We start from the raw sequence: 23370 nt of genomic DNA, 5'->3' as shown, positions 1-23370 counted from the left end.
TAAGACAAAAATTACATAATACATGCTCACTCATGGATTCTCCACCACATGCATTAGTCTGGGAATCTCACTGCGTGAAAATGCAAACTAGCGGCTCTTGCCAACCACCAGCTGTCCCATCAACTGCATCTGCTTCTTCCTCCATCACTGTGGCAAGTGTCTTCACACTGATCTCCCACCACAGAACCTCCACTTGTTTATCCCCTACAGTCAGGGTGAATGAGAGCCTGTCAACTGTTACAGAAGTGGAGATGCCTGCTGTTTTTGTTTCACCAAGCACATCACATCTTTCTCAATCCACGATAAACCCTCCGCTTGCATTTCCAACTTCAGCAATTTGTCATGATCACCCTACTCCACCCACTCAGCACAGCAGCCAGCTCTCGATCCTGAAGTTGTTGTCACGTAAAAGAATATTTACACCTACACATGCCAAACCTAAGAGCTTGAACTCCACCATCTTCAATCTGTTGGCCACAGAGATGCTGCCTTTACGCCTGATGGATCCAGATGATTTCCGTAAGCTGATGGCCGTTGCAGCCCCCAGTACCAATTGCCCATTTGCCATAACTTCTGTAAGTAAGGCTACTTTCACACTTGCGTTTTTTTGCGCTGACGTGCGCATGACCATGCTCACGTCAATGCTCCCATAGACTTTAATGGGCTTTGGGTGAATTTTGTGCGCATTGCGTGCGCATGCATTTCTTTGAGACAGGTCAGACGCACAAAAAATGCAACAGGATGCATTTTGTGCGCCCGGGCGCACACTTCAAAAAAACGCATGCGCATACAAACGTGTACAAACGCATGACAATGCGCACCCATGTTAAGTATAGGGAAAAAAACGCATGCGCATATATGCGCTAAAACGCAGCGCAAAAAAACGCAAGTGTGCAAGTAGCCTAAGCTCTGCCTACACTACACCAGCATGTCACAGAAAACATCTCTCATTCCCTGAAAAAATCTATGCCACAATGCATTTCACTTCTGACAACTGGATGAGCAAGCATGGGCAGGAATGTTACATCTCGCTTAATGGGCATTGAGTGACTCTGGTGGCTTTGCAGGCAGGCGGGCAAGGGGCTGCTCCACAAGTCTTGGTATCTCCAACGCTTGCGGGACAAACCTCTGTATCTAACACTTCCTCCTCTTCTTCAACCTACTCCATCTCCTGTAGAGCCTCCATGTGCGCCCTCAACCTATTCCTTAATGATACACGCATACCAACAGTGCAGAGGGAATCCCCCTTAACTTGGCACTGCACAGCCAGGGATCACCGCAATCAGGAAGTGTTTAAATTAATATGCCTTGGAGATTGCAATTACACAGCTCAAGAGTTGTGGACAGCTATCCAGGCTGAGTTTGAGCAATGGCTTTCTCTACAAAACCTGGAGACAGGGAAGACCATGTGTGATAACAATGTGAACCTGGTGGTGGCTCTACGTCGGGGCAATATCACACACATGCCTTGCATGGCTCACATCTTCAACCTGATATTACAACAATTTCTCAGCCACTGTCACGGCCTGGGCTTCCATTGCTATGGAGGTCTTTCGGCCTACAAGTTAACAGTTTGATATGAGATCTGCCGACACCTTCAAGGGGGGCAAAAAGCTGCCCAATAAGTTCAAATTAAGGGCAGACACCCATAAAAGTGGTGTTAATTGACCCACTGTACAAATTTAATAATGGCACAGCAGGAGTCAGCCATGGGCCATGCATGAGCTATCAGGGTCTGGGACAGTATTTACCACTTTGAATTTAAGTTTAAATGAAGGCGACTTGGGTGAAGAACCAGTGTAAGCTTGCTGTGCTGGAAGCACTGATACCTCATGCAACAGCGTAAATGTTATTTTTGATCAGACACACTCAGGTGGCACAAATATTAGCTTGGCATACCACAAATATTATAAATATGTAAGGATAAATTCACGGGTAGTTTACTGAAAGTATTGCAGGCCTGCCAGTCTAGGAGCCCTACTGCTACAGGCAACACACATAAAGGAGACCCAACTTGGAGTACAAACATTTTCCAAAATTATTGACACCACTAAAGTGTCATCAATTTCCCAGAGTAGAAATATTATAATTGCACAGTTTTTTGAAAACTTCAGTTACTGTACGGTCTCCTCGACTCCCTTTATTGGCAGCCGCACAGCTGTGTTTTTATCATTATTATTATTTATTTTTATAGTGCTATTTATGTGAAAAGGGGTATACATAATAAAAACAAGTACAATAATCTTAAATAATGCAAGTCACTAACTGCTACTGGAGGACAGAGGACCCTGCCCATGAGGGATCATGGTCTGCAAAGGATGGGTGAGGATACAATAGGTGAGGGTACAGCTGCTTGTGCAGCGGTATGGTAGAGTGATGGCTAGTTCAGGTTCTAGGCTTGTCTGAAGAGGTATTTCTTCAGGTTTCTTTTGAAGGTTCCCATGCTAGGCAAGAGTACGATATGTTGGGGTACACAGTCCCAGAGTAGAGGGGAACTACAGGAGAAATCTAGTGTGCGATTGTGGGAAGAGTAGACATGTTTAGAATCGCTTTGTATGCCAAACTTAGGGTTTTGAACAGGAGTCTCTGGGCAATGGGGAGCCAGTGCAGGAATTGACAGAGGGGAGAAGGCGGAGAATAGCAGGTGGATCAGTGGAGCAGCAGAGTTTGGGATAGATTGGATGGGTGGAATAATGTTAGAAGGGAGGCCACAGAGCAGAACGTTGCAGTAGTCGAGGCGGGAGATGATGAGGACATGCACTAGTGTTTTTGCAGATTCATGGTTGCGGATTCAGGAGATGCAAATGTGGTCAAAATTGTTGGTACCCCTCTTTTAATGACAGAAAAACCCACAATGGTCGAAGAAATAACTTGAATCTGACAAAAGCAATAATAAAACAAAAATCTATGAAAATGAACAAATGGAAGTCAGACATTGCTTTTCAACCATGCTTCCACATAATTAAAAAAAAATAAAACTCATGAAATAAGCTGTACAGAAATGATTGTACCCCTGAAAATAATGTGACAAAAGGGACATGTTAAATCAAGGTGTGTCCACTAATTAGCATCACAGGTGTCTACAATCTTGAAATCAGTGAGAGGGCCTGTATAGAGGGCTACAGATACTCACTGTGCTGTTTGGTGACATGGTGTGTATCACACTCAACATGGACCAGAGGAAGCAAAGGAAAGAGTTGTCTCAGGAGATTAGAAAGAAAATTATAGACAAACATGTTAAAGGTAAAAGTTAGCCAATCTCTCTAGACATGGCTGCAGGAGGAAAATTGATGACAAATCAAAGAGACAGATAGAACGAATGGTAACAAAGAGCCCAGAAAAACTTCTAAACAGATTAAAGGTGAACTTCCAGCTCAAGGAGCATCAGTGTCAGATCGCACCATCCATCGTTGTATGAGCCAAAGTGGACTTAATGGGAGATGACCAAGGAGGACACCATTGTTGAAAAAAAATCATAAAAAAAGCCAAACTATATGTTGACAAGCCACAAAGCTTCTGGGAGAATGTCCTATAGACGGATGAGACAAAAATTGAACTTTTTGGCAAGGCACATCAGCTCTATGTTCACAGATGGAAAAATGAAGCATATCAAGAAAAGAACACTGTCCCTACTGTGAAACATGGAGGAGGCTCTGTTATGGCCTGGGGCTGCTTTTCTTCATTTGGCACAGGGTGTCTAGAATCTGTGCAGGGTACAATGAAATCTCAAGACTATCAAGGGATTCTAGAGGGAAAAGTGCTGGCTAGTATCAGAAAGCTTGGTCTCAGTCGCAGATCATGGGTCTTGCAACAGGATAATGACTCAGAACACACAGCTAAAATCACCCAAGAATGGCTAAGAGGAAAACATTGGACTATTCAGAAGTGGCCTTCTATGACAAAAATCCTATTGAGCATCTTTATAGAGAGCTAAAACATGTCATCTGGAAAAGGCAACCTTGAAACATGAGACAACTGGAGCAGTTTGCTCTTAAGGAGTGGGACAAAATATCTGTCGAGAGGTGCAGAAGTCTCATTGACAGTTACAGGAATTGTGATTGCCTCAAAAGGTTGTGCACCAAAATATTATGTAAAGGGTACCATCATTTCTGTCCAGGCCTTTTTCATGAGTTTTATTTTTTAAAAATTCTGGGAAAGCATGATTGAAAAGCAATGTCTGACTCATTTGTTCATTTTCATAGATTTTTTTATTTATTATTATTTTTGTCAGATTCAAGTTATTTCTGTCACCATTGAGGGTTTTTCTGGCATTAAACGAGGGGCACCAACAAACTTGACCACATGTGTATTTTTGAATTGGACTCGGCAGGAAGTGGAAAGGGCTTGGATCTCAGATTTTAAGGAGAGACTAGAGTCAAGCCATTTTGATGGATAGGTCAGTTAAGGGGGGTTGAATGATATGGTGGAAAGATAAAGAATTTGGTTTTATCCATGTTAAGTTTTAGAAATCTAGCAGAGAAGAAAGATGAAATAGAGGACTGACACTGTTGGATTCTGGTTAGTAAGGAGTAAAGAGGTGATATCAGGTCCAGAGAGGTAGATCTGTATGACATCAGCATAGAGGTGATACTGACAGTCATGAGAATCCATGAAATGTCCCAGGCTGAAGGTGTAGATGGAGAAGAGCAGGGGTCCTAAAACTGAACCTTGGGGGACACTGACAGATAGGCAGCGAGATGAGGGTGGTGTGTGAGTGGGAGACAATGAATGTCCTGTTTGTTAGCTATGAAGAGATCCAAGATAGGGCCAAGCCTGTAATGCCAAGAGATGTGAGAGTCTGTAGCAAGAGGGAATGGTCCACTGTGTTGAATGCAGATGACAGGTCCAGGAGGAGGAGGACGAAGTAGTGTCACTTGGATTTGGGAATTAGTAGGTCATTGTTGACTTTAGTCAGGACAGTTTCAGTGAAATGTTGCATTCGCATGACAGAATGTAAGCGGTAAATGAAGAAGCGGTAGGAGAGGTTTGTGGACAGTTGAAAATGGATGTGTTGTTCTGCTACTTTTGAGGCATAGAGGAGAAATGAAATGGGGCAAAGCTATACCCAAAGGAAGGGTGAAGAAAGGACTTTTTGATGATGTGTGTGATCAAGGTATGTTTGAAGTATGAGGGGAAGACTACATTTGTTAGTGACAGGTTGAAGTAGTGGATTAGCTTCGGGATGAAGACTGTTATAAGGTTTGGAATTAGGTGAGATGGGATTGGGTCAAGTTCACAGGTAGTGAGATATGATTTGGAGAGTAAAGAGGAAAGTTGATCTTCTGTGATGGTGTAGAAGTTGTTTTTGGAGGAGGAGAGTTAAGTAGTTATGAGGAGGAGCTCTGGGGACTTTAGGCAAATGCTTTTCCTTATGTTGTCAATCTACTGTTTAAAGAATGAGGCAAAGTCTTCACCTTAGATGAGTGGATAGGGGAGGGAGATGGGGAATGAGGAGAGAATTGAAAGTACTGAATAGCTTTAGTGTTGTGAGAGAGGGATGATATGAGAGATTAGAAGTAGGTTTTTCTGCTGCAATGAGTAATCGAGCACCATTTTGACAACTTCTGTTACTGGATGGGCTACTTAACTCTGTTTCTTTGGCAGCCGCACAGGGGAATGCCTTGTAGATGAGGGCTAGAATGTGCTCCAGTGAATGACAAGCTCTGCATCAAGTAGCCTCTCCTCCTTTTCCTCCACCCTAACATCACACATAGTACAATCCTCATAAGTAGCAACCCAGTTATCCTTGTTTCCCCCCGCATCACAACTCTCCAACTGCCCAACTGACTGTGTGGAACTACAGATGAGCGAGTCTTCAGAGCTGTTTGCACATTCTACTCCATGGGCATCAGAGATCTGAACCAAAGATTCACAAACTCAAGAGGAGGAAAGCATTTTCCCAAATGGGTACAGTTTTTTACAGTTGGATCCGGAGATGGACAAATTAGGGTCTGAGCAGAATCCAGACCCTCGTCACCAGACGTTTACCCCTGGGAGTAGACGTGATCCTGATGAGACTGAGATACCTGAGGCACACATGGTTTGTACTGTGCTGTCAGAGCAGGAATAGGTGGAGAGTGGAGGTGGTGATTCTCAGGGTGAGAAATGGGAGAACAGAGAGGATGATGATTAGGTTGTAGATCCCATTTGGTGTGAACCCTGAGGCATGCAGCTGAGCAGCTCATCAGAGGGGGTGGAGGAGGAGGAAGACGAATAGGTTATGTTGCAGCTTCCCACGCAGACAGTGAGTGATGCAACCATGACGAGCATTGCATCCTCAGTCACAACTCTGGCTGTGGCAAGCAGCAGTCGCCGGTCAGAAATTTGCAGAGGCAGCAAGGGTTGCCTAGCCTGGACCTTTTTTGAGACCACAAAGGGTGACCCAACTCATGTTAGCTGCCAACTTTGTAATAAATGACTGAGAAGAGGCAAAAATTACAATAATTTGTCTATTATTTGCATGAACCGGAACATGCGCGATCAACATGCGTTATTCTGGGAATCTCACTACCCTAAAATGCGGACTAGTGGGCCTTACCAACCACCAACCTCCCCATTAACCACATCTGCTGCTTATTTCTCCTCCGTGGCAAGTGTTTTCCCACAGTTCTCAGTTCGCAGAACCTCCAATTGTTTACCTGCTACAGGTGTGGTGAGTGAGAGCCCGTCAGCTGTTACAGAAGGTGACATGATTGCCATTCTTGACCAAGCTCAGCCACCTAGCACATTGCATCTTTATCAATCCACCATAACATCCCCACCTGTACCTCACTTATAGTCCAGCAGTTTGTAGTGTTCACCCTACTCCACCCTCTGCCAACACAGCAGCCAGTCCTTGTTTGAGTAATTGTGGTCACGTTAAAGATTGTTTCCTCCTTCACATGGCAAAGCTAAGAGCTTGAACTTCATCATTTTCAATCTACTACTAATAATAACGGGATAAATCACTCTTAAGATTTTCTACAAGCGTGTTTCGATACTCAGCGTGCCCTCATCCCTTTCGAGGGGGTGAAGCATCTGGCAAAATGTACTCTTGTATTGTGGATCTAACAGAATGGGAATTCAGTAATCGGCACTATTTGTATTCCTAGAAATAAGTCAAACACTCATGTTGCACATAGTGCAGCAAGAAAGCGCTCATGTGTCAGGCGCTTCCATGGTGTCGGGGAAAAACTTAAGCTTGCTTCCTCCATCATCTACCGCCAACCACAGACACTAGAGAGGGGATCATTATCCTCTTAATCTCCTCACTGTTGTGTGCCATCTCCTATTCCTCCTCCTCCATTTGTTCCTCAGCTCCTGCACCTTTACTGTTTGTCTGGTTCCTTGAGCCCCCTTGATCACTATAATCCACTCTTCCACGACACCCAACTGTGCAACGACAGACAAAAACTTAGAGATATTGTTATCACTTCCGCATCCTCCTCTGCTTCCTCCTCTTCCTCTGTGACCAAAACCTCCTCCTGCACTTTTCAAAGTATGCTCCAGCATGTAGATGATCAGAATAGTAATGATGATGATGGCAACGTTAGTGCTAACCATCTTAGTAGCCATTTTGAAACTGTGCAAAAGGTGCAGAGGTCCTTCATCTGTGCCCACTATGCAAGCGTGATTTGTTACACGTTAGTACTGCATTGTGCCAGACTATGCAAAATGTCATACTTTACCAGGGGTCATCACTGCTGCCACAGTCACTGCAACATGTGCAGGGTGGAATTCCACCGTGTCGGCACAGCACATAGCAACCTGTTAACCGGTAGCCTGAAAGACCTCTGTAGTGATGTATGTTGATGACACGAGTGGTGTCGATGCCAGAAGTGAGCACATATTGGCTGTGCTTTCTGCAGCAGTGCATCCAGGCTGGGATAGTGGTGTAGAAATTTCTGTACCATGAAGTTGAGGACATGAGCCATGCAAATCACGTATGTGAAGTTGTCACAGCGTAGGTCTGCCACCAAGTTCACACAGTTATTGCATACAGCCTTCACTACTTCCAGGTTCAGTGGAGACAGCAATTGCACAAAATAGGCCTGTATAGCTGTCCATAACGCTTGAGCTGTGTGACTGGTTCTTCAATGATGGTGATTTTGTCAGTGACATGCTAGTGTAGCGCAGGCACTGACTGAGCACTCTGCCCCTTATCCTCAGGTGTTTTTAATTGCAACACGATCATACCCCTTCATAGAGATATAGACTCCAGAGGAGAGGATTCACATTAGGTTCCCAGAGAAATGTAGACTGTCTAAGAGAGGATTGGCATTAGGTACTGGCAAAGAGAATCGCCTTAACATGGTTGCCAGGAACACATGGATTTGTCAATTTATGTGCTAAGCATTCTCAATTTTTCATATTTCTAGTGCAGTAATGCAATTTAATTTTCATATTTCATGTTTGCATGCTATAGCACTACAGAGTGCTGCTTTATTTGTTTGATTGTATATGAGTTGGCGACTCTAGGTAAGCACCTATTTAGACCCAATCTATGCTTGGATTTCACGCTCAGATTTTTGATATTATCTCTCTTATTAAGCACCTGTGCTTTTTGTCACCTCAATGTACTGTAGATTGTAAGCTCTTACGAGCAGAGTCATCATTATTTTTGCTTTAATTATTGATTATTATTAACTTTGTAACTGATGACTGTATTATATGAAACACTGACTTGTAAAGCTCTGCGGAATATGTTTGCGCTATGTAAAAAAGGGTTATTCAATTTTTTGAGCAAGTGACAGGATTAAATAGCTATTAAACTTTCTTTTTTTTTTAAATCATTTTGTCCAGCATACAAATTTATACAACTTTGCAAATTACTTTAATTAGGGGATTTTATTTCTTTCCTGTTAAAAAAATGCATGTAAATGGCTTCCAAACTCATGCTTTTCCCCATTCTACTCTTTTGGGCTATTGATGCTGGCAGTGAAAAGGTCCATATTGCACCTATTAATAAGCAAAGTACAAATGACTATATTGTCAACAGCTTCAATCTCTTTTACCACAGAAATACGTGAAGCCTTTCGAATACTGGATCGAGATGGGAATGGTTTTATTTCAAAACAAGAACTTGGTATGGCAATGCGATCGTTGGGGTACATGCCCAGTGAAGTCGAGTTGGCTATCATTATGCAACGCCTCGATATGGATGGTAAGCAATAGCAATCAATAAACATTTTGACATACAAGCTTATAAATTGAAAAATTACTGTGTAATGTTGAATGATTGAATTGAATACATATTGTTTTATCACAGTACATAATTACTGACGTTGAAGCTATTTTAAGCATTTACATTAATACATTGTTGTTTTTACTTTATAGTGATGGTATAGTTTCAAACTCCTGACTAGAGCTGAGCGAACCTTTTTAAGGTTCGGTTCGGCAAACGTCCCAATGTTCGCCGAATGGTTCGGTGAGCATATCCGAACCCCATTGAATTCAATGGGAGGCAAAACCAAATGCATAGACAACACCTTAGGATGGGCAAATACCTGAGAAAACAGCTCAAATTACTGGCAGACCAGGAAAAGTGGCATTTATTGACCCAGAGAACAAATAGTATAGTTGTGCAGCATGGATACATAGGACAGGGCCTGGGACAGGGTTGAATCAGCTTTTTAAGCTTAAACATTGATTACTAACAAGTGGATGAGGGACAGGTGTAGGCCTGGTGCTCCTAGAGCCCTGCCAAATTCAAGCAACACACATGAAGGAGACTCAACTTGGAGTCCAAACATTTTCAAAAAATAGGGGCAGACCCCAGGAAAAGTGGCATCAATTGACCTACAGTAAAAATTTGATAATGGCACCACAGCAGTCAGCCATGCATGAGATATCGGCGTCTGGGCCAGCATTTACAGCATTGAATGAATGGAATTTAAATTAAGGTGAGGTGGGTAAGGGAATGGTGTAAGCCTGCTTTTCCTGGAACCCCAATACCTCATGCAACAGCCTGAATTGGGTTTTTGCTCAGCCACACTCAAGTGGCACAAATATCAGCTTGGTAAAACACTAATGTTAGAAAAATTTAAGAATAGTAACCAGGTAGTTGAATGAAAGTAAGTGCAGGCCTACCGATCTGGGAGCCCTACTGCTATAAGTCACACACATGAAGGAGACTCAACTTGGAGTACAAACATTTAAAAAAAATTATTACCACACACCATTAAAGTGTAAAGTGGCATCAATTTCCCCAGAGTAGAAATAGTATAATTGCGCATCATTTTGACAGCTTCTGTTACTGGATAGGCTACTCAACACCCTTTCTTCTTCTTATTATTATTATTATTAGTCACACTCAAAGTATAAAAAATCAGTCCGATTTTGACGGCCAAGAATTTCGAGAGTGTTCTCCGTATAGTGATCCGTATGTAAACCGTTTGCAATGCGATGATGCGATTTCCCCACATCTAGTATCCGTATGACATCTGTAAGGAATCCGTATGCAACGCGATTATATGTATTTACATACAGCAGTTCACTGTCATTGACACATCGTTTTAAAACAAAACATTCTTCAAAACAAACACACACATATTTATAAATTTCAGTGACACACATACAGCTCTGGCAAAAATTAAGAGACCACTTTATCTGATGTTTCTCTTTATAGGCATATTTTTGAGTAAAATGTAAATTGTTCTTTTAGTCTACAAACTTCTGACAACATGTCTCCACATTTCCAAGCAATAAATTTTGTTTCTTTTTCTGAAAAGGAGAAATGGTCAAAATTAAAAAATAAAACAACCCAGTGCTTTCAGACCTCAAATAATGCAAAGAAAGCAAGTTCATAATCATTTAGAAACAACAATACTATTGTTTTAACTCAGGAAGAGTTCAGAAATCAATATTTTGTGGAATAACCATGATTTTTAATCACAGCTTTCATGCGTCTTGGCATGCATGCCACCAGTCTATCACACTGCTTCTGGCACAAAAATTTAAGCAGGTCTTCTTTGATTGATGGCTTGTGACTATCCATCATCCTCATGATTAGATATATATATCTATATATATATATATATATAGATATATATAGAAAAGGTAGCTCTCTGTAGCGCTGTAACATGCAAATATGAAATATGAAAATTGAATTGCATTACTGCACTAGAAATATGAAAAACTGAGAATTGTTAGTGCATAAATTGGCCAATTCATGTGCCATGTGCACGTTAAGGCAATTCACATTTGCCGGGAGCTAACGCCAATCCTCTCTTAGACAGTCTAGACAGTCTACATTTCATTTGGGAACCTAATGTGAATTCTCTCCTAGACTAAAGTCTATATTCTCACGATGATCTGCAATGAAGACACTGAGCATGAACTGCCATCACTGGCATTTCCCCATGGTCCTGAGATCACAGCAGTTCAGACCGGCTCTTAGACGGTTGCATGTTAGCACCGTCCAGGTTGAAAAATGTATATCCCCCAGATATGGATTAAGTCATGGGACACAACGACGGACAGGTATGGTATATTGTTGCTTTTTTATTTTAGATTTATTACAGAAGAACGAGGGCTTCGTATGGATTAGGTGTGTTTGTAAGTATGGTTTAATTAAGAATAATAAAGGTGTCTGTGTCTTTATTTCAAATAAAAGATTTTTTTAATGGGTGACTATGGTTTCTTTACAATTTGACTATAGGGTTAGTAATAGGAGCATCTTATTGATGTCTCTCCATTACTAACCTCAGGGCGTGATGTCACCTGAAAGGTGACATCAACCCCCCAACTATTACCCCATATGCCACAGCTACAGAGCATTAGAAAGAGCAAGGCTATGTGCCAGAACTGGCGCATCTTAGAGATGCACCTTTTCTGGGATGGTTGAGAGCTGGTGTTTTTAGCCGGGGGGGGGGCACTATCCATGGTCCCTTCTTTGTCTATTAACATCAGCCCTCAGGGGAGACCCCAACCCATTTTTTTCCATGAAATAAGTTTTTATTAATTAAATACATGTCCAGAATTTTGCAAACGCACTATACTAGTTGTATTTGTCTCTGACATGTATATATAGTCTATATGGATTTACTGCTCAGCAGACAGTATCACACAGGATAGGATTAGATACACAGGTCAGCAGTCTGTATCACACAGGAGAGGATTAGATACACGGTTCAGCAGTTAGTATCACACAGGATAGGATTAGACACACGGCTAAGCAGACAGTATCACACAGGATAGGATTAGATACACAGTTCAGCAGTCAGTATCACAAGGATAGGATTAGATACACAGCTCAGGACACAGTATCACACAGGATAGGATTAGATACATGGCTCAACAGACAGTATCACACAGGATAGGATTAGACACACAGCTCAGCAGACAGTATCACACAGGATAGTATTAGATGCACAGCTCAGCAGACAGTATCACACAGGATAGGATTAGATACACAACTCAGCAGACGGTATCACACAGGATAGGATTAGATACACAGCTCAGAAGACAGTACCACACAGGATCGGATTAGATACACAGGTCAGCAACAGGATGTGCCAAAGGAGAGGACATTTTCATTCCAAGAATTCCACTCATTCCATCTGATTTGCGTTTTGATTTTAAACGACTCCAGTTTCCAGTTCAACTGGCATTTCCAATGTCCATTATCAATGCTCAGGGACAGTCCTTGGAAGTAGTATGGATTGATTAGCAATCTCCATGCTTTTCTCATGGTCAACTTTACGTGACCTGTTCAAGAGTTGGAATTGCCAAAAATCTGTTCATCTTTGCACCGTAAGAAAAAAACAAAAATGTTGTTTATCATAAGGCTCTTGAATGAGTTGAAAATAAAATACTATCAATACTTGGGTAATCGTTTAGTTAATTTGTGTTGCAAATCTGTAGTGTTGAATATATGATGTGAAATGTTTTTATGTGCAATATAATCATTATAATTTGTTATAACTAATCACAGTTAGTAGGTACTATGGCCGGGCACCGTCAGGCTCTTCAGCTAGTATATATGTATAATATATATATATATATATATATATATATATATATATATATATATATATATATATATATACATAATGTGTGTCACTGACATCTATATACAGTATATACAGCTCTGGCAAAAATTAAGAGACCACCACATCAAAACCCTGTCATGGGCAGCCCAATCTCCAGACCTGAACCCCATTGAAAACCTCTGAAACCTCAAGAGGATGATGGATAGTCACAAGCCATCAAACAAAGAAGAACTGCTTAAATGTTTGCACCAGAAGCAGTGTGAAAGACTGGTGGAAAGCATGCCAAGACGCATGAAAGCTGTTTTTAAAAACCATGGTTATTTCACAAAAAAATGATTTCTGAATTCTTCCTGAGTTAAAACATTAGTATTGCTGTCTCTAAATGATTATGAACTTGTTTCCTTTGCATTATTTGAGGTCTGAAAGCACTGTTTTTTTTAAGTTTGACCATTTCTCTTTTCAGAAAAAAAACAAAATTTATTGCTTGGATATTCTGAGACATGTTGTCAGAAATTTGTAGACTAAAAGAACAATTTAAATTTACATTTTGCTCAAAAATATACCTATAAAGAGAAAAATCAGACAAACTGAACATATGGAAGTGGTCTCTTATTTTTTGCCAGAGTGGTATAAATGTATTCTATGCATATATATCTACAGTATTCTTTTCTAACTTGTCAATGTGATTCTACTGTACACCACACATGAATTGCTGGCTTTTCTTCTATCTATGTAATATAAATCTATATACTGTACTGTATATAAAACTGGATGTATGTATGTGTGTATCACCATCCAATTACGAAACATCTTTCATTTCACCAGAGCTGTTCAAAAGAAGCGTAACTGTGATTGGTTGCTATGAGCAACAGTTTTCCTTGCAACCAATCACTAAGCATCTCTCATTTCACCAGAGCTGGTTAAAAGAAGCTGAGCTGCTATTGGTTGCTATGAGCAAGTTTTCCCACTTGACAACACCTCAGCAGACACTGACATGGTGGGAGAAATCTAGCATCCCTGGGAACATAAGCTCCCAGCCATTGTTTGCCTCCCCAAAAAGGAGCAGCGAGCACATGACAAAAATGAATCCCCCCTCCTGTGCCTATATACCCATCACACATTCACCATACCAAACTGTCATAGTGTGAAAAAACGGATCCGTTGCAGGTTTGCAAAAACTGATGCATCGGATCTGGTTTTTGGACGGATCTGTCGCAGCAGCCAGTGTATGAAATTTAAAGGAACAGAACTCTGGAAAAGGGGAGAGAGAGAGACCCCAGGGTCTCTTAAAGGGATCATTGGTATGGAAGTTAGGGCAAATCCACACTGCGCTTTGGTACTGACCCCAGGGCTTTCTTAAAGGAATCTCCGGTATGGAAGTCAGGGCAAATCCATCCAGAGCTTTGGTACTGACCCCAAGCCTCTCTTAAAGGGATCCCCGGTATGGAAGTCAGGGCAATTGCCTTCAAATGCTCTGGTACTGAACCCAGGCTCTCTTAAAGGGATATCCTGTATGGAAGATAGGGCAAATCCCTCAGCGCTCTGATTCTGACTCCAGAGTTCTATTAAAGGGATCATTGGTAAGAAATTAAGGGCAAATCCACTCAGCACTCTGGTTCTGATCTGAGGCTCTCTTAAAGGGATCCCCGGTATGGAAGTTGGTGCAAATCCACTCAGCGCTCTGGTTCTGACCCAAGGCCCCTCTTAAAGGGATCCCCGGTATGAAAGTGAGGGCAAATCCACTCTGCACTTTGGTACTTTCCCTAGGCCTCTCTTAAGGGATCCCCGGTATGGAAGTTAGGACCGTTCCACTCTGCGCTCTGGTTCTGACACCAGACTGATGGGATGATGTGGGATATTAGGGGTAGTAGTCCAGTGGCTCTGGCTGATGGGATGATGTGGGATATTAGGGGGAGTTGTCCGGTGGCTCTGGCTGATGGGATGATGTGGGATATTAGGGGTAGTAGTCCGGTGGTTCTGGCAGATGGGATGATGTGGGATATTATGGGTAGTAGTCCGGCGACTGTGATGGGATGATGTGGGATATTAGTGGCAGTTGTCCGGTGGCTCTGGCTGACGGGATGATGCGGGATATTAGGGGTAGTAGTCCGGCGGCTGTGACAGGATGATGTGGGATATTAGTGGTAATTGTCCAGTGGCTCTGGCTGACGGGATGATGTGGGATATTAGGGGTAGTAGTCTGGTAGCTTTGACGGGATGATGTGGGATATTAGGGGTAGTAGTCTGGTGGCACTGGCTGATGGGATGTTGTGGGATATTAGGGGTAGTAGTCCGGCAGCTCTGGCTGACGAGATGATGTGGGATATTATAGTGAATGTGGCTATGCGGAGTGGGTGGGGCTCTATACTCAACTTTATATATATATATATATATATATATATAGATATAATCATTATAATTTGCTATAACTAACCATAGTTAGTTACTATGCCCGCACAGCACCAGGCTCTTCAGCTAGTACATATACTGTATATATGTAAAGCGCCATGGAATGGCGCTATATAAATGTATAATAATAATAATAATATATGTCACTGACATGTGTATATATATATGTAGTCTAAGAATAGATATATACAATCTATTGTTTTATAAACTGTCAGTGTGATTTTAAAGTAGCTGCACATAAATTGTCAGCTTTTCAAAGGACACTGGTGTGTAAAATCGGACAGCACTCGCATGGTGCGAGTGCTGTGCAATTTTTTTCTCGCACCCATAGACTTTCATTGGCGAGTATCAGCCGATATACGCAGCAAATTGCAGCATGCTGCGATTTCACTCGCACGTATAATACGACCGAGACAAAAAAATGGTCATGGGAGCTGCCCCATAGATTAACAGTGGTCCGAGTGCTATGCGATGCTTTATCACATAGCACTAGTCCGTATTCTTCGCTAGTGTGACTCCGGCCTTATTGTTGTTATAGCGCCATATATTCCATGGCACTTTACATGTGAAAAGGGGTATACATTATAAAAACAAGTACAATAATCTTAAACAATACAAGTCACCGACTGGTACAGGAGGAGTAGAAAGGACCCTGCCCGAAAGGGCTCACAGTCTACAAGGGATAGGCGAGGATACAGTAGCTGATGGTAGAGCTGATTGTGAAGCGGTATGATACAACAATGGTTGCTGTAGGTTGTAGGCTTGTCAGAAGAGGTGATTCTTCAGGTTCCTTTTGAAGGTTTCAATGGAAGGCAAGAGTATGATATGTTGGGGTAGAGAGTTCCAGAGTATAGGGGATGCACGGGAGAAATCTTGTATGCAGTTGTGGGAAGAGGAGATAAGAGGTGATTTTAGAAGGAGATCTTGTGAGAATCAGAGGTTGTGTGTAGATAAGCACCAGGACACTAGGTCAAAGATGTATGGAGGATACAGATTGGCTTTGTATGCCATGGATAGGGATTTGAACTGGAGTCTCTGGGTAATGGGGAGACAGTGAAGTGATTAACAGAGAGAAGAAGCCGAGGAATAGGTGGATTAGACAAGCAGCAGAGTTTAGGATAGATTGGAGGGGTGCAAGACTGTTAGAAGGGATGCCACAAAGCAGGAGGTTGCAGTAGTCGAGGTGGGATAAGTGCATGGACTAATGTTTTTGCAGATTCTTGATTAAGTAATGTGTGGATCTGGGAAATATTTTTGAGTTGTAGTCGGCAGGAAGTGGAAAGGGCATAGATATATGTATTAAAGAAGAGATCAGAATCCAGGGTTACCCTAAGACAGCGAGCTTGTGCGTCGCACTCATCTAAGTTTAGTAGATGAGAGCCAGAAAGAGCATGTGCTCCATTGGATGGACCATAAGGGGATTAGAATAGAGGGGGCATATTAGAGGTAGAGAATAGGTTAGAGAGTGTTAGATACAGACAGCATAGGGGTTAAGCAGATGGGAGGAGTCACACAGCAGAGAAGCACACAGCAGGGAGGTATAGGAAAGGCACTTCCTGATTAGAGACAGACGCCCGGGCAGCTTGCCCAAGGGCAGGATGTGTGAGCAGAGTATTACAGGCTGTGGGGATAAAGCTGAAGAGTCCCCAGGCTGAGAATTATGCAGGTGGTCACCAGCTTATACAGAACCATTCCAAGGAAGGATCCGAAGCTAGTGGCAGCTGAGTTGGCGAGCCCGTTACTCTATAACTCGCAGCCAGACCAAGGAAATGGCAGGAAGCTGGTGGAGCACGAGTTTGACAGAGATTGTCCAAGGAAACAGGTGGGACATGGATTGTCCAGGGATATAATTGAGCTTGCCGGGAAAGGGAAGCTGATGCAGAAGATAAAGTCTGTCCGGATGACAGGGAAAGATAAGGAGATGTCTCTGTGTTTAACTTGTGCTGCTTATGTGATAAATATGCTGCTGTCTAGTAAAGTTAAGCTGTTGGAAAAAGACCTCATCTCTGAATTAATTTGTGGAGCTCATGAATGCAGAGTCGACATGGCAGCAGCTGAGGGGAATCTGACAGAGATAACCTATTGTATAGCAGTGCTCACTGACTGTTGCTTAGTGAACTCACCCATGACCACCACCCCCTGCCGTTTTCTGAAAAAATTTGGTCACCTCTACTCCTGACAGACATTCATGTCACTTAGCTATGTTCACACCAAGTTTGATGAGTACACCCAAATGTATCAGGAAAATCTTCTCATGTTTACACTGGATACATGGCTTGGATATATGCAAATGTACAGTATATAGTCACAAACTAATTTATACACTACAGTGTTTTTTTACATGATTATCTTTTTACAGACTATTATAGGTTACAATCACTCAGCAAAGTGATTGTAACCTTTAAAAACCATTCCTTTAAAAACCATTCTATGACTAAGAACATTTTTGTTCGAAATGCATAATCCCCTGGATTTAAAATTTTAACAGTATGTTTTTAAAGGCATTGCAATATAGATTAAGTTTTAACGTCTATTCAACAATCTGATTTGGATGTTTGTTGCTGGAACTTTTTTGTTTGGTAATCTAGCTAAACCTACTGACTAAAGATGTTGTGAAAATGAAGTTTTAGCAAGTTATAAAAAAGGAAAAAAGTAGATGTATCATGTAACACATGAATCAAATGTGCAAACGATGCTAATGTGTTTTCGTATGTGTTAAACATTTTTTGATTGCTTTTTATATCTTAATATTCCGTGTGATTTTTGGTCGCCATTCTAAAGATGGATGACTGTGGTCTATAATTTATCTCACAAATGCCACAGCTTTGACAAGCACTTGCAATTGAAGCCTAGAACTGCATTTTAACTAGTGATCTATTACTGAAAATGCCAGTGCATAATGAATTCCCTAACCATATTATCTTGTTCTATGCTAAATGAAGAAAAGAATGACTCATAAAAAAAGTTCAATGCAGAAGCAAAAAACTATTCTTTTGATGTTTGTACTGCATAATTCATACTGAGCTGCCAATAGTTACATAGTTATTGTATGTGAAAAAGATACAAGTCCATTAACCTAAGTTCAACCTGCTATAAAATGAAATGTGTTGATTGAGGCAAGGGCAAGGCACATTTGGGGCTGAGCCACTGTAATCTGTCACTCAACTTGTTTTATGACTTCAGTGAGAGAGAGCTGGATTTCTTGTACTGTCTCACGTTGACGCATGTTAAACCTGATGCAATAGGCCATTTTAAAATTTAATTTATCAACCCAATTCTTTGTAGTGTTTGACACATGAAATGCTGCTTTTAAGTGGATGCTCCAGTTTAAAGAAGAGAATAGAAGAGTTCATCACCATAGATGAGATAAATGAGATAATGTGTTTAACTATAAATGCGCTGCTGTACTGATAACTACTCCTAGGCTTGGCAATGTTTTAAGGGTAATTTGTTTGATCGGCACATTGGTAAGGTAGCTTCTGGTGTGATTTCATCAACACTCTGACATTAATAATAGTCAACTCTACACTACACAACATTAGGTGAAATGTGAAAGACCACAACATTGCATAAATATAAGACCAAAACATTGTATAAATATAGTTTGGGACAATTGAGAGGTGTCATTGGCATCAGTAGGTCGGGGAACTTAATTAAGACAGTAGTGTCTAGAAAATATAATTAGGGCGATATTTGGTAGTCATGCTGCCCTAGGCACTGTAAGTGGTCACATTTCTTACAGGTAATCAAAAGGGTTATTCAGGACTATTTAAAATTTTTAACATGGGGGCTAAGAACTGACAGGCAAGTAGTTGTTCTAACCATTTCTGGCTCAATGTGATCACTGACTGATCCTGCCAACGACACTACTGCTTGATGTCAGCAGAGCAGCTTCCTCTTCTGAGCTGCTCTGTCAACATGTTATGACTGCGAATGTGTGCAGATTGACAGCCAGCTCCCTGCAGTTAAGCAGCAGGAGTCGGCTGTTAAGTGGTATGAAATCAGCAATCACACTTCATCAACAGAACAGAGTGAAAGAGAAGCAGCTGCTCTGCATAAGTGACATCAATGAAAGCCACAGAATTGCTGGCAGGAGTGCTTCGTTACCACTCTGAGCCAGCAGAGATCGACCTTGGGCACAACAGGCAGGTAGTTAGCAGTTATCTGGCCCATAAAAATAGTCCCAGATAATCTCTTTAACACTAAAAATGTCCATACCTCTTAAGGCCCCGTTACCTTTAGCGATGCACCAGCGATCCCGACCACGATATGACTCGGTCAGGATCCCTGGTGCATAGCTAAATAGTTGCTAGTGAGCTGCCAAACAGGCAAATCTCACTAGCGATGCTTAGCGGTCATTACTCACCTGTCAGATGCGGCGAGGGTGATGTCTTCTGCCCACGTCCATGGCTCGCTCGTCGGCGCCAGCAGGAAGCCGATGACAAGAAATGGACCAGGCCAATCTCACGCGATCAGCGATAGCCAGCGGGGAGGCCGGTCAGAGGTGAGTGTCACATGTAGCGATATATCGCTAGCGATATCGCTTTTGCGTCACAAAATCGTTTACGCTTTAGCGATATCGCTATGTGTAACAGGCCCTTTAGATGCTAGTTAATGTCACCATACACATTATAATAACTTCAGCTAAACACATCCAAATCTATGTGTTGGGCCATCAATCTAATGGCTATGGGGGCTCCTGATAGATGATTAACAGGATACAGATCCTGCATGTCTAATTTCAAACTGCAGATCTCTTTTAGTACCACCAGCAATATATGAATGCTGCTCAAGAACCACCATGAATTCATGAATATTTTGCTGGCTATTAAATAATATAACAGGCTATTAAATGATTTCTAATTGGTTTGCTATATCTGATCAGCAATTGTTTAAAAGCTGGGATTGGCAAGTGTAAATGCGCAATTAGATACTGGTATGTTGCAGGTCAAATCTTCTCTGACTAAACTGAAAAAAATGAACTGGAGTGCAAGTTGGTATACATGCAAAATAGGAGCATGTTCACATTGACCATTAAACAGACAAAACCCAAGGCAGAAGCAAAATAAACATATACTCTGCTGTAAGTAATAAGTAAAAGAATTAATGAATATAAATAACATTGCATACTTATTAAACACCGTTTTTAATCAAATCAAATTTTTCTACTCTGTTTGGAGTGGTTCTAATCTCTTTCACCATCATTTGGACTAGACACCATTATGGCTTTTCAAATCCACAGCTTGTGTCTGCAGGTTTCACTCTTCTTCAGAAAATCCTTGCAAAATTTCCTTACAGTAAATACTGTATACCAGTGTCATTATAATGTAAGAAGTTGATACTATGCCCTAAACAAACCCTATACTTAAAGGTAGTGTCACACTTAGCGATGCACCAGCGATCCCGACCAGCGATATGACGCGGTCAGGATCGCTGGTGCATTGCTAAGTGGTCGCTAGTGAGCTGCCACACAGGCAGATCTCACCATCGACATCGCAGGGGTCGGGGGTCGCTACTTACCTGTCACACTAGGCGATCCTGACGTCCTCCCGCCCGGCTCCACGCTCGTCGCTCATCTCTCCACAGGAAGCCCAGCAGGAGGCTGACGATGAGAAAGGGTCCAGGACGTTCTCGCGCGATCAGCGATAACCAGCGGGGGAGCCGGTCGGAGGTAAGTATCAGACATAGCGATATCGCTAGCAATATCGCAATAACGTCACAAGTTATAGCGATATTGCTAGTGATATCGCTTAGTGTGACAGGCCCTTAAGTTGTGCTACTTAATAAGTTATTATCCCTGACTTTCCTCTTTGCATAAAAAATTAAAACCACACTGTCCCTCTTATGATACATGGCCTCCACACTGTTCTTTACAATAAATATTTCCTCCTTTCATTCTTATGAATTATACCAAGTTTGTGCCATTTTATAAACTATGGCCACCAGTGCCCCTTATGAATTATAACCACCGCATTATCCCCCATGAACTATAGTCATCACACTATTCCTCTGTATGAACAATAACCATCACACTAAAACCCTTATAATAATCTTTATTTTTTTATTTTTTATATAGTGCTAACATATTCCGCAGCGCTTTACAGTTTGCACACATTTTCATCACTGTCCCCGATGGGGCTCACAATCTAAATTCCCTATCAGTATGTCTTTGGAGTGTGGGAGGAAACCGGAGTGCCCGGAGGAAACCCACGCAAACACGGGGAGAACATACAAACTCATTGCAGATGTTGTCCTTGGTGGGATTCGAACCCCAGGACCCCAGCGCTGCAAGGCTGCAGCGCTAACCACTGAGCCACCGTGCTGCCCAAATGAATTATAGCCTCCACACTGTCCACATCTTCAATGACTTTGCCCCCTTCCCATACTGTTTTCGCCCATGCCACCGCTTTTTCACACTTTGACCTCACAACCTCCTGTATACTGCTCACTCTTCATACTGTGACTTCATATTGTCCCTCTGGTATACACCTCCCTCTCCATGCCGTGACCTCACACTGTGTTTCCTTTTTACTGTCCCCTCTCTATATTATGACTTCACACTCTCCCTCCAGCATAGTGTTCCCGCTCCATATTGTGATCTCACAGTATCCCTCTTGACCCCTTCAAACTGTGCCAAAACACTGTCCCTCATGTAGGTTTACCCCTAGTACAGTGACCTCATGATATTCCTCCTGTATACTACCCCTATATATACTATGACCTCACACTATGCTGCTTGCATATGGCCCCCAATCCTGGACCCAACCTCGCCTCCTTACTTACTGAAATCCCACAATGACTGTTTGCTATCATCCTTCTTCTCTGCTCGCTTTCTCAAACTGAACATGGACAAAACAGAATTCATCATCTTTCCCCCATCTCACTCTACCCCTCCACTAGACCTATCCATCAATGTCAATGGCTGCTTTCTTTCCCCAGTCCCGCACGCTCGGTGCCTTGGGGTGATCCTCGACTCTGCGCTCTATTTCAAACCACATATCCAAGGCCTCGCCTCCTCCTGCCGCCTCAAACTCAAAAATATTTCCCGGATCCGCTCATTCCTCAACCACGAAACCACAAAAACACTAGTGCATGCTCTTATCATCTCCCTCCTCGACTACTGCAACCTCCTACTCTCTGGCCTCCCCTCTAGCACTCTGGCTCCACTCCAGTCCATCCTACACTCTGCTGCCTGACTAATCCACCTGTCTCCCCGCTATTCCCCAGCCTCCCCCCTATGCCAGGCCCTTCACTGGCTTCCTATTGCCCAGAGGCTCCAATTCAAAACCCTAACCATGACATACAAAGCCATCCACAACCTGTCTCCGCCATACATCTGTGACATGGTCTCTAGGTACCTACCCGCACGCAACCTTCAATCATCTCAAGATCTCCTTCTCTACTCCCCCTTATCTCTTCTTCCCACAACCGCATACAAGACTTCTCCCGTGCTTCCCCCATACTCTGGAACTCTCTGCCGCAACACATCAGACTCTTACCATCAACGGAAACCTTCAAGAAGAACCTCAAGATCCACCTGTTCCGACAAGCCTACAGTCTGCAATGATCCTCGGTCTACTGAACCACCGCACGACCTGCTCTACCCTCTCCTACTGTATCCTCACTAGTGTTGAGCATTCCGATACCGCAAGTATCGGGTATCGGCCGATACTTGCTGTATCGGAATTCCGATACCGACTTCCGATATTTTTTCAATATCGGAAGTCGGCATCGGAATCGGAAGTTCAAAGTTGATTGACAGCCTGACGTCATCATGATGCGCGGTGTGTGCGCATCATGATGCGCCGTCATTTCGGGCCTTCCGGGGGTCTCTGCCGGCCTGCCGGGGGGCTGTGCCGGCCTGCCGGGGGGCTGTGTGGACTGCCCGGGGTCTGTACCGGCCTGCCGGGGGGCTGTGCCGGCCTGCCGGTGGTCTGTGCACCCTGTGGGGGTCTGTACCGGCCTGCCGGGGGGCTGTGCCGGCCTGCCG

The 23370-nt window shown here is 42.7% G+C and overlaps 1 protein-coding gene across 1 annotated transcript in view; it reads left to right on the top strand.

Moving 5' to 3' along the window:
* Positions 1-23370, top strand: part of CALN1 (calneuron 1) — a 529437-nt gene that overhangs the window by 81796 nt on the left and 424271 nt on the right. Inside the window, exon 2 of the mRNA XM_073575115.1 lies at positions 8999-9142. Within this exon, the coding sequence (XP_073431216.1) occupies positions 8999-9142 (144 nt within the window). The remainder of the gene's footprint in view (positions 1-8998; positions 9143-23370) is intronic.

Source organism: Dendrobates tinctorius, unplaced genomic scaffold, assembly GCF_039654945.1.
Source record: "Dendrobates tinctorius isolate UK_male_01 unplaced genomic scaffold, ASM3965494v1 ptg000007l, whole genome shotgun sequence".
NCBI lineage: Eukaryota > Metazoa > Chordata > Amphibia > Anura > Dendrobatidae > Dendrobates > Dendrobates tinctorius.
Note: the sequence above shows the minus strand (reverse complement) of the source record. Positions and strands in the feature narration are given on the sequence as shown.